Genomic DNA, 20,217 nt, shown 5'->3' with positions numbered 1-20,217 from the left:
CAATTGCTATTCTTTAATTTTGGCTAATTTTGAATCATAAAACCAGCTGTTACTGTCTTTTTTTACTTCTCTTCTAAAGTTAAATTATATTTATGTTCCAGTTCATTGTCTTACTCATTTCATTGTTGCGATAATTTCCCTTCCTTTCAACTTCAGGTTCATACCATAAATCACTTTAGCTTAGTTCAAAGTGTATTTCTAAAGGCTGTATTTCTAAAATGCAAATGACTAGAGGAAAAAGTGCTCTTTATTTTTTTCATAGCAGTAATGTTATTGCTACTTCATTGTGAACAGTTGTAGTTAAATAACAGTGTTCCATTATATTTATTTGCTACCCATTTCTGGTCAACTCAAAGAGGTGCAAAACCTATAGAAAGTTAAAGTTGATTCCTTAATGAAAGTAATTTCATCAGAAAAGTAATTTGCTGCTTCAACTTTCTTTAAGTTAAAGGTTTTATGTTAAAACTTTAAAAAGTTACTGCTTGCAGTTTCACATTCCAATGGATATTCAAAGAAATTAGCCTTTAAATAATGTACATTTAAGTCACAAAACAAAAATGTCCTTATTAAAAAAACTCCTTTTTTGATGGTATTCATTTAAATGAAATCTGATCCTGTGAACACAGCCATGAATATCCATTCTGTCTCACAGAAAATTCGACATAAGATATCAAAAAGCTGTCAAGGTATTATATTGCCTTATAAATTGCATTGTGAAGTAAAGTCATACATCTGTTTCTGGTTAACAAAGCAGCACTATGGGATTTAAAACAATAATAGCTTGGTATGTGCATGTGCCCTTGAGCTTATGCAAATTAAGAGTCTTAACAATATAGGAATTAAATGTTCATTTTAGATTGACTTTTGTTAAATGCATGCATTCACAAAATAGCATCTGTTGTGGAAAATATATGATTTGAGGCTTCTGAATATGTTCAGGAATATAAATTAAGTAGCAATATTATTTTTCTCTAGAAAAGAATGGTAAGGAAGGCTTTATAGATCAAAATGTAGTAGAGCATTCCCTGGCATTTTTTTTTAAAAAATACTTAATATAAGAAAGACCCACAAAATCAATAACTGATTGAAGATAATAATGAAATTGAATATTATAAACATCAATCTAACCATGTTATTGATGGCCTAACATGCACATTAGGTCATACTGTAGATCTGGTGGGGTTTTTTTTTTCCCCTCAGGGAAGTAGTGACATGATCTGAACATGGAAGACATTACCACCAGTGCTTTATCATTTAATCAGGTGACTGTGAGTCACAACCACTCTGTGGTTTTTTTTTTTTTTCAGCTTCCTGGTGTTGCCCTCCTCCCTGGTCATTAACGCATCAGGCTAGAGGAGAGAGTGAATTTTAGTCCTGTCTTAGGTATGAAAGTCAGCTGGGTGACTTTGGGCCAATCTCTCTCTCAGCTCAACTTACCTCACAGGGTTGTTGATATGGGGAAAATAGGAGGAAGAAGGAATATTATAAACATTTATAAAAATAATAAAGGTAGGATAAAAATAATAAAATTTGTCCAGAGTAACTAATAGACCTGAATGGGTTTAAGAGAAAGCTTGTGGTGTTTCCTAATGATTTGATAAACAGTTTGATAGAGGCTTTGCCTCTGCATGGAAAGATTTGCATTTGACAGTTGTTTGTCAGTGGCAGACATGTTTCACTTTATAGCCTTACCTGGGATACAAGAGTTTAACCCAAATTCATCCAGAAATAAAATATTCTATAACTGGGCTACATCCCATACAAATAAACAAGCCACTAGAATTATTGTGATGTAGTAGATAGCTATAGAACAAGGGCCAGGAGACACAGGTTTTTAGTCTATTCTTATCCATGAAAACTCACATGATAAAGAAAGTCACTTTTTTTCAGCCTACCCTATTTCACAAGGCTGCTGATCTGAAAGTAAGATGAAAGGAGATTACTAGGACACTATGAGCTCCTGTGGGGGAGGAGTGAGTTATACATTAAATAATAATAAGCAAATGTAAAAGTTAATCTTTTGTAGTGGAATGTCTATGGAGATTCTTAATTATCCAGGTCATGGTTTCCCAATAGTGCTTTTCCCAAAGGCAATTTTTGGATTTTTTTTTTTAAATGTTTTTCTTCTGAAAAGCTTCTTGGATGAGAAGTGTAATGATTTCAAAAGAAAAAACACAAAGTCCAGTTGCCTTTTGGAAAAGCACCTTTGGGACTTTTCATGCATCAGTGGGTTGGACTAGAAGGTCTCCAAGGTCCCTTCCATCAATTATTATTATTATCATTATTATCATCATCATCATCATCATTTGATCATGAAGTGATCAGCACAATAATTATTGCTAGATTGGTAGACAGGAGACAGCTTCATGAAGGAAGTTACATAGGATTTGAGGATCTTTAGGAGATCCATTCCTGGTTATGTAAAATTTTGAAGCAACTGGGCTCAACCCCCTCCCCCACTCTCTGGAGCAGCAAAAGTCAAGAAGGCATAAGAGGCTCCTTCAAGCCTGCTGTTTCGTACATTTTTTGTACACCTGAATAAGAAAGCAAATGGGTTATAAAACCAAAGAGACAAGCTTCTGGTCTTCAGCTGTGGGGTTTTACAACTGTAGAATGTGGGGTAAATTCTCTTTTTCAAGGTGATGCTTTATTCTGTAAACAGCAGGCATTTGCATCTGTAACAAAGTTTAGCTTTTCCTATAGCTAACAAACCACACCTATTTTATTCTGAGGTTCAAATAAGAGGAATGTCTGAGTACTTTTTTTGTACTTTCTTTCTTGTACACAAGGTTTAATTGTTTTGAATTTGATTTACCTGCTCTTAAAAAAATATTTCAGCTTGCTTTGGAGTGTCATTTAAAACAAAAGCTGGATTCTTCTAAGAGGTGACTTGTTTAAAAAAATGTTCTGTAATGCAGTCCTCTTTACTGCATCTGTGAACTACGTCTTTGGTTGTTTTCCACAGTGTGATTTCCATATACAATAAATGTATTTGCTTCACTTTTCTCATTCCAGAAAAAACAATCTAGCCTGCAGGCCTCATTCCTGGCATGCTACCAAATTCACTGAGAATCAACTTGAAACAGCTGTGTCACAACTCTCCTCCACCAATGTCTGTGCTTCATGGCCCTCTCAGTATCATTCAAGGTAAGTTCTTGTTGAAACGTACAAACAGCAGGCTCAAATGGTAAGAAAATAATTGCTTGTCTTATTTTATTATTAACTTTAAACTACCAGCAATGTACTGTGTTGTCCTGTTGGGCTTATTGTACAAAGCAAGCTCTGTTATTAAAAAGATCAGTAAATTATATACCCAAGAGTTATTAATTCAGAATGTTTTTTCATTGTGAAGAAGGAAAAATAATACCTGCAAGTTGTGATGGCTAGTGATTTTTTTTTCTTTCCTACAACTGGTACCAGAATTTATAATCATTTCAAATCCGGGCAGCTAATTGCACCAAATAACTTCTTCCAGCAGCCTTTAATGGAAGAAATAGAAATTGCTGTTCCAGGGTACCTTATAATAATAATAATAACAATAACAATAACAATAACAATAACAATAATAATAATAATAATAATAATAATAATAATAATAATAATAGTAAAGTTGGAAGGGACCTTGGAGGTCATCTAGTCCAACCCCCTGCTCGGGCAGGAAACCCTACACCATTTCGGACAAATGGCTGTCCAGTCTCTTAAAATTATACATGTGTATAATTAAGAAGGCTGTCCTTCTTAAAATTATACATGTGTATTCTTCTCTGGCATCTTTTAAAAGAATAAATCTGTAATTACTTTTCTATATACTGTGTAATTTCCTTGATGAGAAATAGGTATTGCATACCATTGCCTTTTTAATAATTGAAAAGTCTACAGTAATAATTATTTCTGTGAAAATTCTTCCAGCGCTTAAAAAAGAAGTACCTTAATTAAGATATGATTTTTTTTCAATCATTCATAATACTATGATTTAATTACAACACAAAAACCCATAATATAAAATATTCAAATTTGTAATGAATTTAGAAATACATTTAGCATTATTAACACTATAATGCTGGTTGGTTAAGTTTATATTATTAAATAAAATATTCTGTTTCCTAATTTATATTTTGACAACTATCTAAGGCTGCAATGATATACCAGTTAGGTAGAAATAAACCTTTAAGAACTCTGTGGGATTTTTTTTCTAATTATTTTTTTACTGTTATATTGCGTCTTTTTCAGAAATACTATGAAATTCTTTTTGAATAAAATTAATTCACTTGTGGATTCTGTCTGTGCTGATTTTTAGTAAGACAGAAGTGAGAGAAAACTTTTAAAAATGTATTATCTAACATACTAAGAACATATCAATTAGCTTGAGACAGTGGTCAATCAAGCAGGGAATTGATAGGCACAACCATGGGCTTGCTGTAGTCTTCACTAAAGCCTTTTTCACACTTTGCAGTTTTTTAAAAAATGACATTATGGTTTTAATATACAGCTCTAATACATAAAATATTGCTGTAAGTAATTGTAATGATGGTTTTGTGTATGTATTATATTAATGGAGGTCTGTTTGTTTTACTTGTTGCAGTTCCTTTGATCTTTTAAATTCATGGGATCAATCAAATCTACATCATACCTCAGGCCAGTTCAGCTCTGTGGGAAGCATGGATATCAGGGATCACACACCCCAAACATATCAGTATGGTCAGATTTCCTCTGCAAAGTCCAATAGCAGCATTGATCATCTGAGGAATCCCAGCAAAAGAGATTCTGCATATGGTTCTTTTTCTACTAGCTCCAGTACACCTGATCACACATTGTCTAATGTAGATGCTATGTCAACAGAGAATGTGATGTATAAAATGGGTCACTGGGAAACTCCAAAACAAGGAAATAGCAAGACCGCTTCGTTTCTAAGTGATAATGGAAGTTCTGAAGAAAAAGTTAACTCCTTTGCAACTCCCCCACAATATGAAAACAACCTAAGTTTGCGACTGGAAGTCCATACTAATTCACTCTATTCTGGGGCTGGAAGAACTAATTTTGTACCTGTATGGTATGTCCCTGAAGGGAAAAAGTCTGCTTCCCCTCCACCTCCCCCACCCCCTCTGCGTAGTGATAGCTTTGCTGCTACCAAAAGTCATGATAGAGATCATACACCTCTATATTCAGAAGGCATTCAGAGCCCCCAGCATTTTGAAGTCCTACATAGAACACCAATCAGAAATGACTGGAGTGCTGAAGCTGCTGAAGAACAAAAGCTAATGATCAACTCAGTTGTCAAGACCTCACACAGAAGACGAGGAAGCAGCCCAATACAAAGACCTGATTTTATTCCAGATTATGGTTTCTCTTCCCCAGGTGACAGGATAAACAATAATATGGGAAGTGCTAAGAGGCTGCATTCTTCTCTGTCTAGTACTGATGTTCGATTTGCCCAGTCTGTTTATGAGTCTCAGCACCATCAACATCAACGTCAGTATAGTGATGAATATAGTTTCTTTCACAATACAAAAGCCTCTGCATCATCTAAAGAGCCAAAATGGCTCTCTCCTTATAGTGACATTAGGGAAAGGCCTTCTGATAAACATAACTGTCATCTAAACCAAACCAGAATTCCCAGTAATACCACCACTGCAGTTTCTGACATGAGTTCTGAGGAAAACCCTGGACTAAAGCATTATTACTGTGCAAAAGTGAGGCAGCAGCCTGCTCAGGGAATCTCAAAACCATTACAATATAAAAATGAACGTAGGAATTCTGGGACAGGAAATCTTGCTGCTTCTGTGTCAAGTGAGAATCCTGCCATAACCATGAGCCAAAATCCTAAGTATTCTCTACCTCAGCATATTACTTCTCTGGATATATGTGAAAAGGGAGCTCATTGTGTAGTTAATAAAGGAGAGAATATTAAGGCTATTGTACTAGAAGATTCTAGGAAGGTAAATTACCCTGAGAAATTGGGTCAGAACAAGACATTTGAAGAAAATCTCAGTAGTCATCATGATTATAAGGATGGGCAAGAGTATTTTCAGGTATCTGACACTAAAATAGCCCAAAAAGATTTCAAATGGAATCAGGAGAAGAACTATCATATTTCTCCTCCAAAGACTCCAATGTTGCATACTTTAGCTCAGGAAGAGAAAAAGCAAGTTAATGTTGCTGCCGAAATTGGAATTAATAAACAGACAGGATTTGATGTTCACCTAAGCAAAAATGCACGAAGGAGTGATCGTTTTGCTACCACACTGAGAAATGAAATTCAAATGAAGAGAGCAAAACTCCAAAAAAGCAAAAACACAGCGGCCTTAGTAGAGCCAACTGAGGAAAAGGACTGTGCTGAGAACTGGAAGCATGATCCTCAAGAAAAGACACTGTTTATCACAAGTTGTTATTCTCACATGTACAAAGATAATCTGAAAGAGGTCCAAACCAGAGTCTTAGCCACTTCTCAGAGACTTAGAACCCAAGAGAAATCTTCCAGACCGAAAGATAAATATGTATAATACTACTCCGTTGGCTTTTGTTTCTAAAGATGAATTAGGTTTTCCTGAACTTAGGCAGTCTTCTAGACAGATATCACTGAGTAATGATGCTCATCATCTTTCACGTATTGGTACTAGGAAGAGATTTACTACAGAACAAAAATTAAAATCTTATTCTGAACCTGAGAAAATAAATGAAGTGGGTATGTGGAATGATAACTGCCAAACACACCATCGTCCAACTACATCAGAGGAAGTTTTGGAAACTTTTGCAGATAAATGGAAGTTTTTTGAAGAAACTAGTAAGCCAGTCTGTCAAAAATCTTCACAGAGATGTGAATCCTACTTTCATTCAGAAGTAGAGCTTGCTACTCTTCATAGAAATTCTAATGAAATTGAATCTGGAGGATCGTGGTACAAAAAGAGAACGCGGTCAGCTTCTTTCGGAGTTGAGAATGTACTTTGTGCATCTGATAGATCTAGTGAAACTGTACATTACAGTGGCGACATCACTAAATCAAGACAACCTCAGAGGTTAGAAACATTTGCAGAATACCAGGCTTCCTGGAAAGAACAGAGAAAACCTATAGAAAGCTGTAGTTCTGGAAAGTGCCATTCAGCTGATAACATCCTTGATGCTGGCTTTGAACAACTTGAGAAAACTCAGTATAAACATGAAAGGTCCAGGTCATCTCCTTCTACTGATTTTTACAAGCAGGTAAATACATTTTACTACATTTTGTTTCAAAGCAATGAAAAATAAGTATATATAAAAGCAAAGTTCTTAAGCATAGTTGCATACAAAATTTCAGGCAAGCCTGTTAAAGTATACATTTCAATGAATCCTTAAATAAACAGAAAACTGACTCAACATTTGCTTGGTACAAAGTTAAATATACTTTTCTGCAAACATGAATGCGTACTTAGTATAGTATTTTTTGTTATATACAATTTCCAATTAAAAATTGAAAATATGACAGATTTTGAACTATGGACACCTTTTCAGTTGGTACTTTGTAATATTTTTTTTAGTTGTAATTAGAGCTTCCAAACAACTGTAATTAGAGCTTCCAAACCTAAGAATTTTTCTTTTTGGGGGGTTGGGCCAATTTTTCCCTATGTTTCTTGCAGAAGCTAAGAAATTTTCTTAGGCTTCCTTGCCTGCCACTGCATGTTTGAGATCGTCTCATAGATGTTCAATAATCTTATAGTTTGAAGATAAAAGGGCTGTTCCAAAACCTTTGACCTTTTTTTCATGTAATACTTCATAATTGTCTTCATGAACTATCCAAATTCTTTTCAGTTTTAATTACTTTATTAACTGTTGGACATTAGTTTGAAACCAAGAAAAAACTCCACCAAAATTGGAGATTCAAAAGTGGTTAGGTCTGCAAAACAGAGCTCATAGATCATTCTAAATGACTTTCCAAAAATTTTAGCTGATATATGTTCAATCCCAGTACAACATTACTTACTAAACAACAATAATGTACATATGTAAAGTTATCAGAAGGAAATCTTTTCCATGGCTCTATGATGTATTTGAAGAAGAAAAAACCAATGCCAGCTGGTAAAAAATAGAGAGGGTTTAGTTATACTTGTGGTTGTATGACAGACAATAGCACAGGAAATTCTGAAAGGAAGAATGGATTTGGCTAAATATCAATAAACCCTGATCTTCTTTTAAAAGACCTTGAAGGGTAAAGTAAAGCCCCCTTTGGATTTTATGGTTTTGTTTCATTTTATTCTTATCCAGGTTTGTTTTCATTGTATTTTTGTTATGGTCATCCTTCTTATCTTTACTTCTCATTTTTGTCTGCTGTATTTTTTCCTTATTTTTAGTATTTCCATTTATTGCCATCCAGAATAGTTTAAAATTGGACAAGATATAAATTTAAAAACAAAGAAGTAAATAATGTCCACTCAGTAAAGAAACTGAATCTGAAAAGGGAATGGATATTTCAGCAAGATAATGATCCAAAACATAATTTGTTTCTCACATACCTCATAAAATGCCAGTTACAAATATCTTGCATTATATGTGGTTAACCCCACAGTCTCTGTTATGTTGCTTTTTCTCTTAAATATATACCTAGCCTTCAGCATGTCTACATCATTCATTTCTTCCATAATTCAGCCTCCCCCAGCCTTGACATTGTTTCTTAATTAAGAGTGGAGTTTATTATTTTGTTGCTTTAAAAAAAACATTCAGCCTGGCTAAAGCCATCATAGTTGCCACATAGATTGGGGGGGCAGACGGGAAGGAAAATGAAAGTATTGATAGTCAAAACACAGAATGGTCCTGTGGGAACCAAGGTCATTCCTGCTGGAAGGAGGAGCAACGACGAATTAAAAAGCCCGCCAATTACTTTCATTGGGTCGTATGATCTACAGCATAGTAGAGGGGAGGGAATTGTTACTTTTAGTTACATTGAATCTCTAGGAGAATTTCAGAGTTGGTTTCACTTTTGACCGTGCTGATATTATGTATCCAATAAACATGTGCTTTGAGGAAGCTTCAAGTCTTGGAGTTCTGATGTATTTGGTTTCATTCATCGGAACCTTGACATTAAACCAATTCTCCTAAAACTTTTTTTTACTGCTCTAAGATAGAGGGCTATTGAGGAGTGATCCTTGGGGTCCTGAGCCCCAACCACCCACCTGATTCTTTTGGGAGGATGATGAAGACTCAGGGATGATCCCAGGATGGAGAAGAAAGGGGGAGCAACTGCTTATCCCAGCACAACCCCTACTGAACACGGGTGACAGCCCAGGCTGGGGATGGAGCCCCACTGGCTGGGACACGACTGAAAGCCCATGCAGACAAAGCTGATAGGCCAGCGGTGTAGGAGGAAGCTCTAGCCATTTGGGACCATTTGAGTATTCCATGACTCCCAGAGAGATGAATGAACTAAGGGAATACATTGACAATAATCTGTCAAGACGATTTATCTAGCCTGCAAAATCATGCGTAGCCGGTTCTGTGTTGTTTAAAGAAAAAAAAGATGGGATACTGAGATTGTGCGTGGATTTTAAACGCTTATATGCTGTTAGCATAGAGAACATGTACCCATTTTCCTTGATGAAGGACATGTTAGCTCACCTCTCCAAGGGGAAAATCACTAAGCTGGATCTGCGAGAAACTTAACTACCAAGTAGGAATTAAGGAGGGAAATGAGTGGGAAACTGCTTTTAATTGCATTGGGTCATATGATTTGGGAAGTTTCCAGTTCAGGGTGATGCCCTTTGGTCTCCAGGGGGCCCTTGCTGTGTTCATGCAGCTGATAAATGAGGAAGCTCTAGCCATTTGGGACCTTTCCGTGCAGAGGAAGATTTCCTCTGCAAGAGCTCCCCTAAAGCTGCTAAGGCTGAGTTCCCCTTGATCTCTACCCACAGCTCTCTATCCCTCACACCCAGGTATAGAATGAAGAGATTGGCCAGAAAGGATGAGTCAGGGGAATGGAAATACCTGACGACAATGCATGGCCATTCGGTCAAGAAATTAAAGGAGAAATTTGACTAATTGGAGATTGTAATCCTGGGGTTGGCCTGTACAAGGGGGGTCCTAGTTTATCCTCATCTTTACAGAGATAATGGAGGAGCATGTCAAATTGGTTTGCGAGGTGCTCAAGAAATTATTAACAGCAAACCTTTATGCCAAACTAAATGTGAGTTCCATCAAACACGCCTGGACTACCTAGGTTACCGAATCTCGAGCGAAGGGGTGGAGATGGATCCAGGGAACATCAAAGCCATTTTGGAATGGCAGCCCCCTCGAACTCACAAGCAGCTACAGAGTTTTTTTGGGGTTCACTAACTTTTACTGGCAATTCATCCCCTCTTTCGTGAAAATAGCCTTACCGATTACCAAACTCTTGAAAACTGGCAACGGAGAATCAAAACCCCATTCTAGTCAAACTTTAAAGTAGACTATAGAGTGCCAACAGCCTTTGAGCAACTCTAAAGGTTATTTGCGGGAGAGCCATCCTCAACATTCAAACAGATGTGAGTGACGTTGCAGTGGATGCCATTCTTCAAAAAAAATGACAAGGGTGTGCATATGCCTCTAGAAAACTCACCAACACAGAGTAGCATTGGGCTGTATGGGCAAAGGAGGTATTTGCTGTGTGTTGGGCATTGCTAATCTGGTGTCACTTCCTAGATAGTAGCAAAGTACCCTTTAAAGTATGGACTGACCGTAAGAACCTCGAAGCACTAAAAAACCCACGCAAATTATCCCCCAAACAGGTTTGATGGGCACAATATTTCAATTGTTTTAACTTCTCTCTCAAATATATTCCCGGGGGAAGAACATCCTGGCTGACACCTTGTCTAGAATGTCACAGTACAAGAGCTGTTGGGAGGAGGTGGTGAACGCTATCATCCCCTCACCTCAAAAAGCCTCTCAACTCACCACTAGACATCAAGGCTGAAAGCAGCCCATCAGCCCTAACAGCAGCTTAACCCAATAACTTAAAAACAAACTGAAATCCAACCCCTGGTTCAGAGACAACAAACAGCTGTTAACCTATAGGGATGAACTAGCATGGAACGGTTCCAAGTTGTACCTTCCTAGTATCCTCAGGGTGCAAGCCCTGCAACAAAGTCACGATGCTAAGCAAGCCAGCCACTTTGGATTTGTAAAAACTTTGCACTTAACGAGATGGCAATTCTGGTGGCCAGGAATGAAAAAGGACATTGAAAACTATATTAAGAGCTATGCTGTACCGCCATGAAAACCAGACCCCTGGGCTGCTAGAATAGGTGGCGGAACCATCCCAGCCCTGGGAAGAGATCACAATGGATTTTATCGTCAAACTCCCTGAAAATAGCAGAAACACCCTGATTTGAACTGTCATTGACCTTTTCTCAAAGCAGGTTCATTTTATAGCCTGCCCTGATCTCCCCTTCACCCAGAAACTGGCGAAGAGTTTTTTAAAAAACATTTACCAGTTCCACAGAGTACCAAAAAGAATCATATCGGATCGAGCGGTTCAGTTCACTGCAAAAATTTGGAGGGAGTTCATGAAGCTGATCGGATCCATCCAGAGGCTCAGCTCAACTTTTCATCCAAATACAAATGGAGCTTCTGAACGAGTGAATGCAATGGTGGAGCAATATTTGAGATGCTATGTCAACTATCAGCAATTAACTGGGCAGACCTCCTGCCTTTCGCTAAAGTGGCGTATAACAATATAGTGCACAGCAATACTGGTCTAACTCCCTTTAAAGTAGCTATAGGCAGGGAATTTGTGCCTATGCACAAATTCAGGAACCCCCCTCTTCACAAACACTAACCAAGTGGATAAACACATTGCAGAACCTTTGGGCAAACGTCAAATGTGCCTTAGAAAAAGCCACAAAGATCCAAAAGGAGCAGGCTGATAAGAGGTGGTCCCCCCAGAAACCATTTCATATAGAAAAGAAAGTCTATCTCTCAACCAACTATTTATGAATGAAACTATCCTCCAGGAAGCTGGGACCCAAATGTAACGGTCCTTTCTCCATTGTAAAGATTATCAATCCTATCGCAGTTGAGCTAATGCTCTCACGGCTATTGGGGAAAATACATCCAGTTTTCCATTGCAGTTTGTTGAAACCAGTTATAGAATCAACTTTGAGACCAATACCTCGAGCTGCCCCAGGTCCCATTATAGTGGAAGTGACACCCATTATGAAATAAACACATTCTTGACTCTAGGTTATATAAAGGGAAATTACAGTATCTAATTCAATGGAAGAGCTACCCTTTGTCAGAAGCTACGTGGATGAAGAGTAGAGATGTAAAGGCAGACAGATTAATACATTGTATGTACTAATCTGTACGCATACATCTGTATGTTTCATGACAAACAGATCCAAAAGCCTAGGGAGCCATCAAGACATTAGCAGAACATTAATGTGTATTTATGCTTAATATCTTTCAGGGACTACTTTCTCTTTAGGGGAGTCTGACTGTCAATTTCTGAAATGAGCCTGCTTGAAGCCATGTTTGTCGTTCTAAGTTGCCACATAGATTTTGTGGGGGGAGACGGAAAGGAAAATGAAAGTATTGGTGGGCAAAACACAGAACGGTCCTGTGGGAACCAAGGTTATTCTTGTAGGTGTTGGAAGGAGGAGCAGTGACAAATTGAGAAGCCCGCCAATTACTTTCATTGGGTTGTATGATCTATAGCATAGTAGAGGGGAGGGAATTGTTACTTTTAGTTATATTGAATCTCTAGGAGAATTTCAGAGTTGGTTTTACTTTTGACTGTGCTGATATTATGTATCCAATAAACATGTGCTTTGAGGAAACCTCAAGTCTCGGAGTTCTGATTTATTTGATTTCATTAGTTGAAACCTTGACAAAAACATTGAAAATACATAGCCTGAAACATTAATTTAGACGCTGGGTTAATTCCTCAAATCTGGCTATTCTACAAGTGATTCCAGCTCAGGGCCTTGGTATGTGTCACCAATAAACAAAAAGAGAGAAGGGAATCTTCCCAACTCAGCTGTGAGAAGCTTTTTGGCTTTATGGATTATCTGAAAGTCATGTTGGGAGCCAAAATAAGTTAAGTCTAATATGACTATAATGTTCCATTTAAAAATGCCATGTTGATATATTAGTATTCCCATTTAAAAACCCATTTAAAATAATAAGTATGCAATAGTGCATTATTAGATATATGACCCCCTTATCAGATTAATATGTGGTCATATGGGTCATATGGATGTGAAATGGAGAATTAAAGATCAAATAACAGCGAAGAAACAATTATATTTAAAGTTTAAGATAAGCTAAATATCCATTCATTGCAACAATTATTGGCCATCTGTAATGGTAGCATTGTTCTATAAATAAAATTTTAAAGCAAATTTATAATGTATGAAGAAGTTACGCCCATTGCAGATTGTTATAAATTGTTCATGGGGGATATAAACATTGTACTACTATTTTCACACACATGTAGATTCACACTGCAAAAATTGTTTTGCAATTTATCAGTAAACAAGTACTGTTATTTTTTATGTTAATTTTGTGTGTATTTATTGTTGAGCTATTGAAAAAGATGGGCATTCTGATGGCATAGTCTATCACATTGGAAATGACTCTACAAATGAGTCAGGCTGTGAGCAATATATTGTAAAGGAAATTTTCAGTAAATCACAATATACTGGATGAGGCTAGGATCTTCTTCAAGACATATTTCCTTATGTTTGCAGAACTATTACATGATCAGTTATTGTTTAATGCTGTTTCAAATTGCTATTAGTTGTTTTCTACTTATTTGAAGGGAGATGGTTGCTTCCTGTTAGTAAAGACAAGCTTTTCATTTTCAGCATTTGTAAAAGTATGAGGAATGTATATGACAAGCTATGAAGCTATCTTGCATTAGAAGTGCCATGCTGCATTTAGCTTGCCTACAGTTACGAGGGGGGGAGGGGAAAAGATTTGGAATGCACAGGTGGTTTCTATCAGCATGAGAGCCAAGGTCGCTGAAGAGATGATTTTGCAAATAGAGACTTTCTTCTCATAACAACCATTTGAAGACTAATTGAACAATGTAACCTGAACTGTCAGAGAGGGAAGGTTTTACTCTTTTAATTATCTTTTCCTGCCATATTGCCAGAGCTGGTTTTCTTTCTATCGTGCCAGTATGCTATGCCTAATAAAGTTTTACATTGTGGGAGGTCTTCAGGGCATCTAAGTTCTTATGATCAGTCCATACCTCAAATGGGGCTTGCTTCCCTCCAGGAATTGCCTCCATGTAGGGCCCACCGTATCACAAAAGCTTCTTTCTTTCACACAACCCATCGCCTTTTGGTCTCATTTAACTTGTGAGATGTGTACACACACGGCTATAAGTTTCCCTCCTTGTTTAGTTGGAGGAGGACCACTCTTAAGGCTACATCACTGGCATCTGTATGGATCACAAATGGCTCTTCTGGGCTTGGTTGTTTCAATACTGGTTCAACTGCAAACAGCCCCTTTAATCTTTCAAATGCTGTTTGGCATTCCATTTTCCAGTTCAAGGGCCAATTCAGCTGAGGCTTCTCCCTCCCCTCTTTTCCAGTTTTCAACAGCTCAGTAATTGGCATGGCAATCGTAGCGAAGGAGGGGATGAAATGGTGCTAAAAATTTGCAAACCCTAGGAACCTCTGCAGCTGTTTGCGGGTGTGAGGGGCTTGCCACTCCAAAATGGATTTCACTTTTCCTGAATCCACCTCTTACCCCCTCACATGACACACAGTAGCCCAAGTAGTCCAGCCTGGACTTGTGAAACTCACATTTTGACAGTTTAGTATACAGCTTAGTGTCCAACAGCTTTTTCAGCACATTCGTTCGTCCATGGTCTCAGTGTAAATGAGGATGTCAACCAGGTACACTAAAACCCCTTTGTATAATGCTCATGTAGCACCTTGTTTATGAGTTGCATGAACACAGCAGGGACCCCTTGCAGTCCAAAAGACATTACTTTAAATTGATAGCTCCCAGGGGGAAGGGGGAAGTTGAAGGCCATCTTCCACTCATTTCCTTCCTTGATTCTCACTTGTTAGTATGCCTCTCTCAGGTTTAATTTTGTGAATATCCTCCCCTTAGCTAATGTCCCAACATATCCTTCATGAGGGGGAGGGGATACATGTTTTCCATGCACATGCTGTTGTTCCCACGAAGATCCATGCACATTCTCATCGACTCATCTTTCTTTTCCTTAAGCAACACTAGCGCTGCCACTCAAGATTTTACCACTTGAATAAATCCCTCGCCAAATTCCCTTACTTCCTCCATCTCTTTGGGAGTCATGGAATACATCTTTGGCTTAGGGAGCTTCGCTCCAGGCAGGATCTCAATAGCACAGTCTGTGGGGCAGTGAGGAGGCAGAACATCACACTCTTTCTCACTGAATGCCTCCATGAGGTCTCAGTACTTCCTTGTGAAGAATTGCCACTCCTCCCCCTTCTTTGATGCTCCCTTTCTGTGCTCAGGAGTTTTCCTTGGCCCCCCACCTTCTCGAGCTGCTCTTTCCTCTTGCCAGGGGGGCTCAGGCCCTGCCTCCTCATAACCATTCATTTCAATGATTTCTCCCAATAGATCTGCCCCCCTTTGCTAACCAAGTCAGGCCTAAGATCATATCCTCTGCCATCTTTGGGGTGACCATGAAGCAAATGGTCTCTTGGCGGCCCCCAAATTCTAGTTGCACTGGCCCCATCAAATGGGAAGCTTCATTGCCTATCAGGGTGCCATCAACCAGCTTCAATTTCACAGTTTCTAAATCTCCTCACATGCAGACCTAGCCTCTGCACTGTGGTGTCAATGCTGTGGCAATGGATGTCGTTGCTCTGACAACTGAGAACCAGCAGCCATTTTTACTTTCGCTTTTAATGTGCCTTTCTATTCTTTTAGAGTTCAGATGTAGAAGGGGGGATGGGGTAAATGCCTAAGGGTTTAGCTAGCCATAACAATGTAGAAGTGTGGAAACTCAAGGATGTGTTCTGTTAAGATTTTGGCGGGCTAAGGGGCCAGAAAGGAAAGCCCACGTTTTGTGCTAATTGGGGAATGTGATTTATGACAGCCCTTGTGGGGTGGGAATTGCAATTTGTTATTTTGTATCTGGCAGGAGGGAATCTCATTCTTGGGTTCAACTATGTAAATGCCAATATTTTGTTTCCTAAATAAAATGTCCTTTAAGGAAGAATTATTGCCTTAATTATTTTACTGGTTTCATCTAATGGAACCATGACATGTGGCTTGGCTAATAAGACAACAGGTGCTGCCCAAATCTATGACGGCCTTCACCACCCTCTTCACCCCCTTGTGGGATGCTGCAATGTCTACTATAACTTCAAGGTGGTTGACAGGTCCACTCACCATTGGTTCATCCTTCCCCTCGCTCTTGCTGTCATAGAGGATCATCAGTGGTTCCTCTTCAGTCAGAGTTCCCTCCCCTTTGCTTTCTGGTGGGGAGACCTCAACGACCTGGGCTACCACTCATGATTTCTCCTTCCCTTTCTTTGGCAGCTTCTTTGGTCTTGAGGGAATCGGTGCCATAGGAGCCATCCGGTTGTGGGTGCTGTGCACATTGCTGCCCTATGGCCCTCCGGGCCACAGCAAAAGCACATAAAGGGTGCCATGCTCAGACAACCTTGCAGGCCTGGAGACACTGCCACTGGTTGCCTTCTCCCTAATGTGCACTTCTCTTGACTTTTTTTCAGCTGCAGTCCAAACCTCCTGCTGCCCTTGTACACCACCAGATCTAGCTCCACAGTGGGATCCCTCAGGTTAGACACAGGTGAAACAGGTTGTGGCTCAACCCTTCTCTGGCCAGTGCCTTAGCTTTCCTATAATCTTCCTGAAATCTCTGATGTACTCTGCTATGGGTCTTTCCCCTGTCTGACATTGTGGACCTCTGCTTCTACTCATCAGGTTTGTGTGGGGTCCCTGAATTGGGTGCTAAGGCCACAGAAGAGTGCATCCAGATCTGCCAGCTCAGGGATGCCCTCGTCATGGAGATCTGTCACCCATTCCGTCACCTCTTCTTCAAGGTTGGCCACTATGACATCCACCCAGACCTCATTATCAAGATATTCTGCTCCATGTTGGTGAGGGGCGGGTGTGGAGGCGGACTCAGGGTGGGCTAGGGTCCTGGCATCCAACCCCTCCATAGAGGTACATCCATGGGTGAGTCCCATACCTAGAAGCCAGTGGCGGTCACCACTCTACTCCCCCAGGCTGGGAAGTAGGCACCAGTGGTGGACTGCAGGCCGCTAGCCCCAGATTGGGGCTGGAGCAAAGGGGTCGGTGTTGGCTCTGGGAGTTGAGCCAGGCACCCTAGGATCCAGTTGTGGGACCGGCTTCCCTCCTCAGATCTCCAAGTTTCTGAGCCTTTGCCTCAGTTGCTCCACCAACTGAGAACTGTAGACCTGATGGAGTACAAGAGCCATGGAAGTTTTGAACTGCAGCTGAAGAAAAGTCAGGAGAAGTGCACACTAGGGAGGAAGCAGCTGATGGAGGCATCTCTGATACCTGCAGTTCCAGTTGTTCCCCCATCACGTGTTTTTGCTGTGGCCAGAAGGACCTTCAGGCAACAATGTGCCCAGAGCCGACACCCAAAAAAGGGAGAAGTCATGAGCAGCAGCCCAAGTCGTTGAGGTGTCCCTCACTGGAGAACGAAGGGAAAGGAACTCCGACTGAAGAGAAACCGCCGATGGCCCTCTATGAGAGCGACAGCGAGGGAGAAGATGACCCAATGATGAATGGATTAGTGAACCACCTCAAGGCTAACGTGGACATTGCAGCACTCCGCTCAGGGGTGAGGGGGCGGTAAAAGCTCTCATAGTCTCGGTTTGCACCCATTGCTTGATTAGCCAAGCCATAGTATGGAGTTTAGGGCTGCATGTGAGGAAGCTTATGAAGTCCATGAAGTTTAAGCAAGTTGATGGCACCTTGGTAGGGGGCAGAGCAGTTCCCATATAATGGAGCCAATGCAGCTCAAATTTGGAGACCATCAAGAGACTATTCGCTTCATGATCACTCTAAAAATGGCCAAGGAAAGGATCTTAGGCCTGACTTGATTAGCAAAATGGGGCCCCTGGATCTATTGGGAAAAAGCCTCAAAGCAAGTAATCATGAGAAAAGAGAAACTCAACCAGAAAAGGGGAACAAGGAGACCTGTTGAGCTCAGCTAGACCATGACAAAGAGAGAGAAGGAACAATGACCTGTTCCCAGAGTGTACTGGGACCTTGTGGAGGTGTTTAGCGAGAAGAAATGTGACATTCTGCCCCATCACCACCCCACAGACTGCACTATCAAGATCCTGTCCAGAGCAAAGCTCCCTAAGCCAAAATATGTATTCCGTAACTCAGAAGGAGATGAAGGAGTTGAGGGAATACATTGACAAGAATTAGGTGAGGGGGTTCATCCAGTTGTAAAATCCCAGGTGGCAGCAGTGGTGCTATTTAAAGAAAAGATAGATGGATCACTGAGATTGTGCATTGATTTCCATGGGATTAATGGAGTGCACATGGAAAACATGTATCCCCTCCCCCTCATGAAGGATATGTTGGGACATTTAAATAAGGGGAGGATATTCACCAAATTAGACCTGAGAGAGGCATATTATTGAGTGAGAATCAAGGAAGGCGATGAGTGGAAGATAGCCTTCAACTTCCCCCTTGGGAGCTATCAATTTAAAGTAATGCCTTTTGGACTGCAGGGGGCCCCTTCCTTGTTCATGCAGCTCATAAACAAGATGCTGCATGAGCATTTATACAAAGGGGAGTACCTGGATGACATCCTCATTTACATTGAGACTATGGAAGAACATGTGAAATTGGGCAACAGATGCTGAACAAACTGTTGGACACTAAACTATATGCTAAGCTGTCCAAAAGTCTCACAAGACAAGCTTGGATTACTTGGGCTCCTGCGTATCGTGCGAGGGGGTGGGGATGGACCCAGGGAAAGTGAGGTCCAACTTGGAGTGGCACGTCCCACATATTCACAAATAGCTACAGAGCTTCTTGGGATTTGCAAACTTCTATAGGCAGTTCATTGTCTCTTTCGCAGAAATTGCCTTGTTAATCATTGAACTGTTAAAGAGGGGGAGAGAAGCCCTGGACAATGGAATGCCAAGAGGCATTCGAAAACTGAAGGGGCTGTTACAGCTGAACGAGTTCTAAATTCCCAGACTCAAGAGGAACCTTTTGTAATTCAGGCAGATGCCAGCAATGTAGCCATTGGTGCGGTCCTCCTCCAGTGGAATAAGGAGGGAAACTTGCAACCGTGCATGTACACATCTCACAAACTGAATGAGACAGAATGATGGTGGGCTGTGTGAGACAAAGAGCTTTTGCGGTTCAATGGGCATTATTGATATGGAGGCAATTCCTAGAGGGGAGTAAAATCCCATTGGATTTTGAAGGCCCCCCATAAGCTCTCACTCAAACAAGTCTGATGAGTGCAATACTTCAATTGATTTGATTTTGAGTTAAAGTACTTCCCATGGGGGAAAAATTTTCTGGCCGATGCCCTATCCCGCATGCCTCAGTACAAAAGCACCTTGAAGGAGGTGATGAGTTCCATCATTTCCATCAAACAACAGGTGGCGCAAGCTATGACCAGGCAACAGGAGAAGAAAAGGAACTCACCCCCCACCTATGTGTTTGCCCAAGCTACCAGCCGACATGTGGCTTGTGGCTCATCAAAAAGAACTAACCATGAGGGGTGGGCTGGTGTGGAACGGAGATAAACTGTATGTCCCCGACAGCCTATGACTGCAAGTCTTGCAGTTCAGCCATGATGCTAAGTAGGCTGGCCACTTTAAGAACCCAAAGTGGCCAGCCTACTTAGCATCATGGCTGAACTGACTCCACCTTGCTAACCGTCAGTTCTGGTGGCCAAAAGTGCACAAGGATATTGAAAGTTATGTGAAAAAATGTGCTGTTTACACAGCAAGTAAGAGACTGGAAGAGCCCAGGACTGTTGCAGCAGGTGGTTGACCTGGCTAGACCCTGGGAGGAGATAGCCATGGATTTTATAGTGGAGCTACTGGAGAGTGGGAGGAACAACATGATTTGGACTGTAATAGACCTCTTTTCCAAGCAAGACCACTTTATCGTGTGCTCTGGACTCCCTTCAGCCCAGAAACTAGTGAAGATGTTTTTACAGCATATCTACCAGCTGCATGCAGCACTTAAGACCATCATTTCCGACTGTGAGGTCCAGTTCACTGCTAAGTTTTGGAGAGAGTT

At 40.3% G+C, this 20,217-nt stretch overlaps 1 protein-coding gene across 1 annotated transcript in view; it reads left to right on the top strand.

The window, feature by feature from the left end:
- The window catches only part of LOC120314877 (protein Shroom2-like), a 306,437-nt gene that overhangs the window by 216,782 nt on the left and 69,438 nt on the right, over window positions 1-20,217 (top strand). The window contains 3 exon segments of the mRNA XM_039358413.1: window positions 3,016-3,147; window positions 4,583-6,445; window positions 6,447-7,197. Coding sequence (XP_039214347.1) covers window positions 3,016-3,147; window positions 4,583-6,445; window positions 6,447-7,197 — 2,746 coding nt within the window.

The sequence above is a fragment of the Crotalus tigris genome, unplaced genomic scaffold, assembly GCF_016545835.1.
Source record: "Crotalus tigris isolate CLP2741 ecotype Arizona unplaced genomic scaffold, ASM1654583v1 scf7180000019016.1132606, whole genome shotgun sequence".
In the NCBI taxonomy this organism is placed as follows: Eukaryota; Metazoa; Chordata; class Lepidosauria; order Squamata; family Viperidae; genus Crotalus; species Crotalus tigris.
This window is presented reverse-complemented; position numbering and strand designations above follow the sequence as displayed.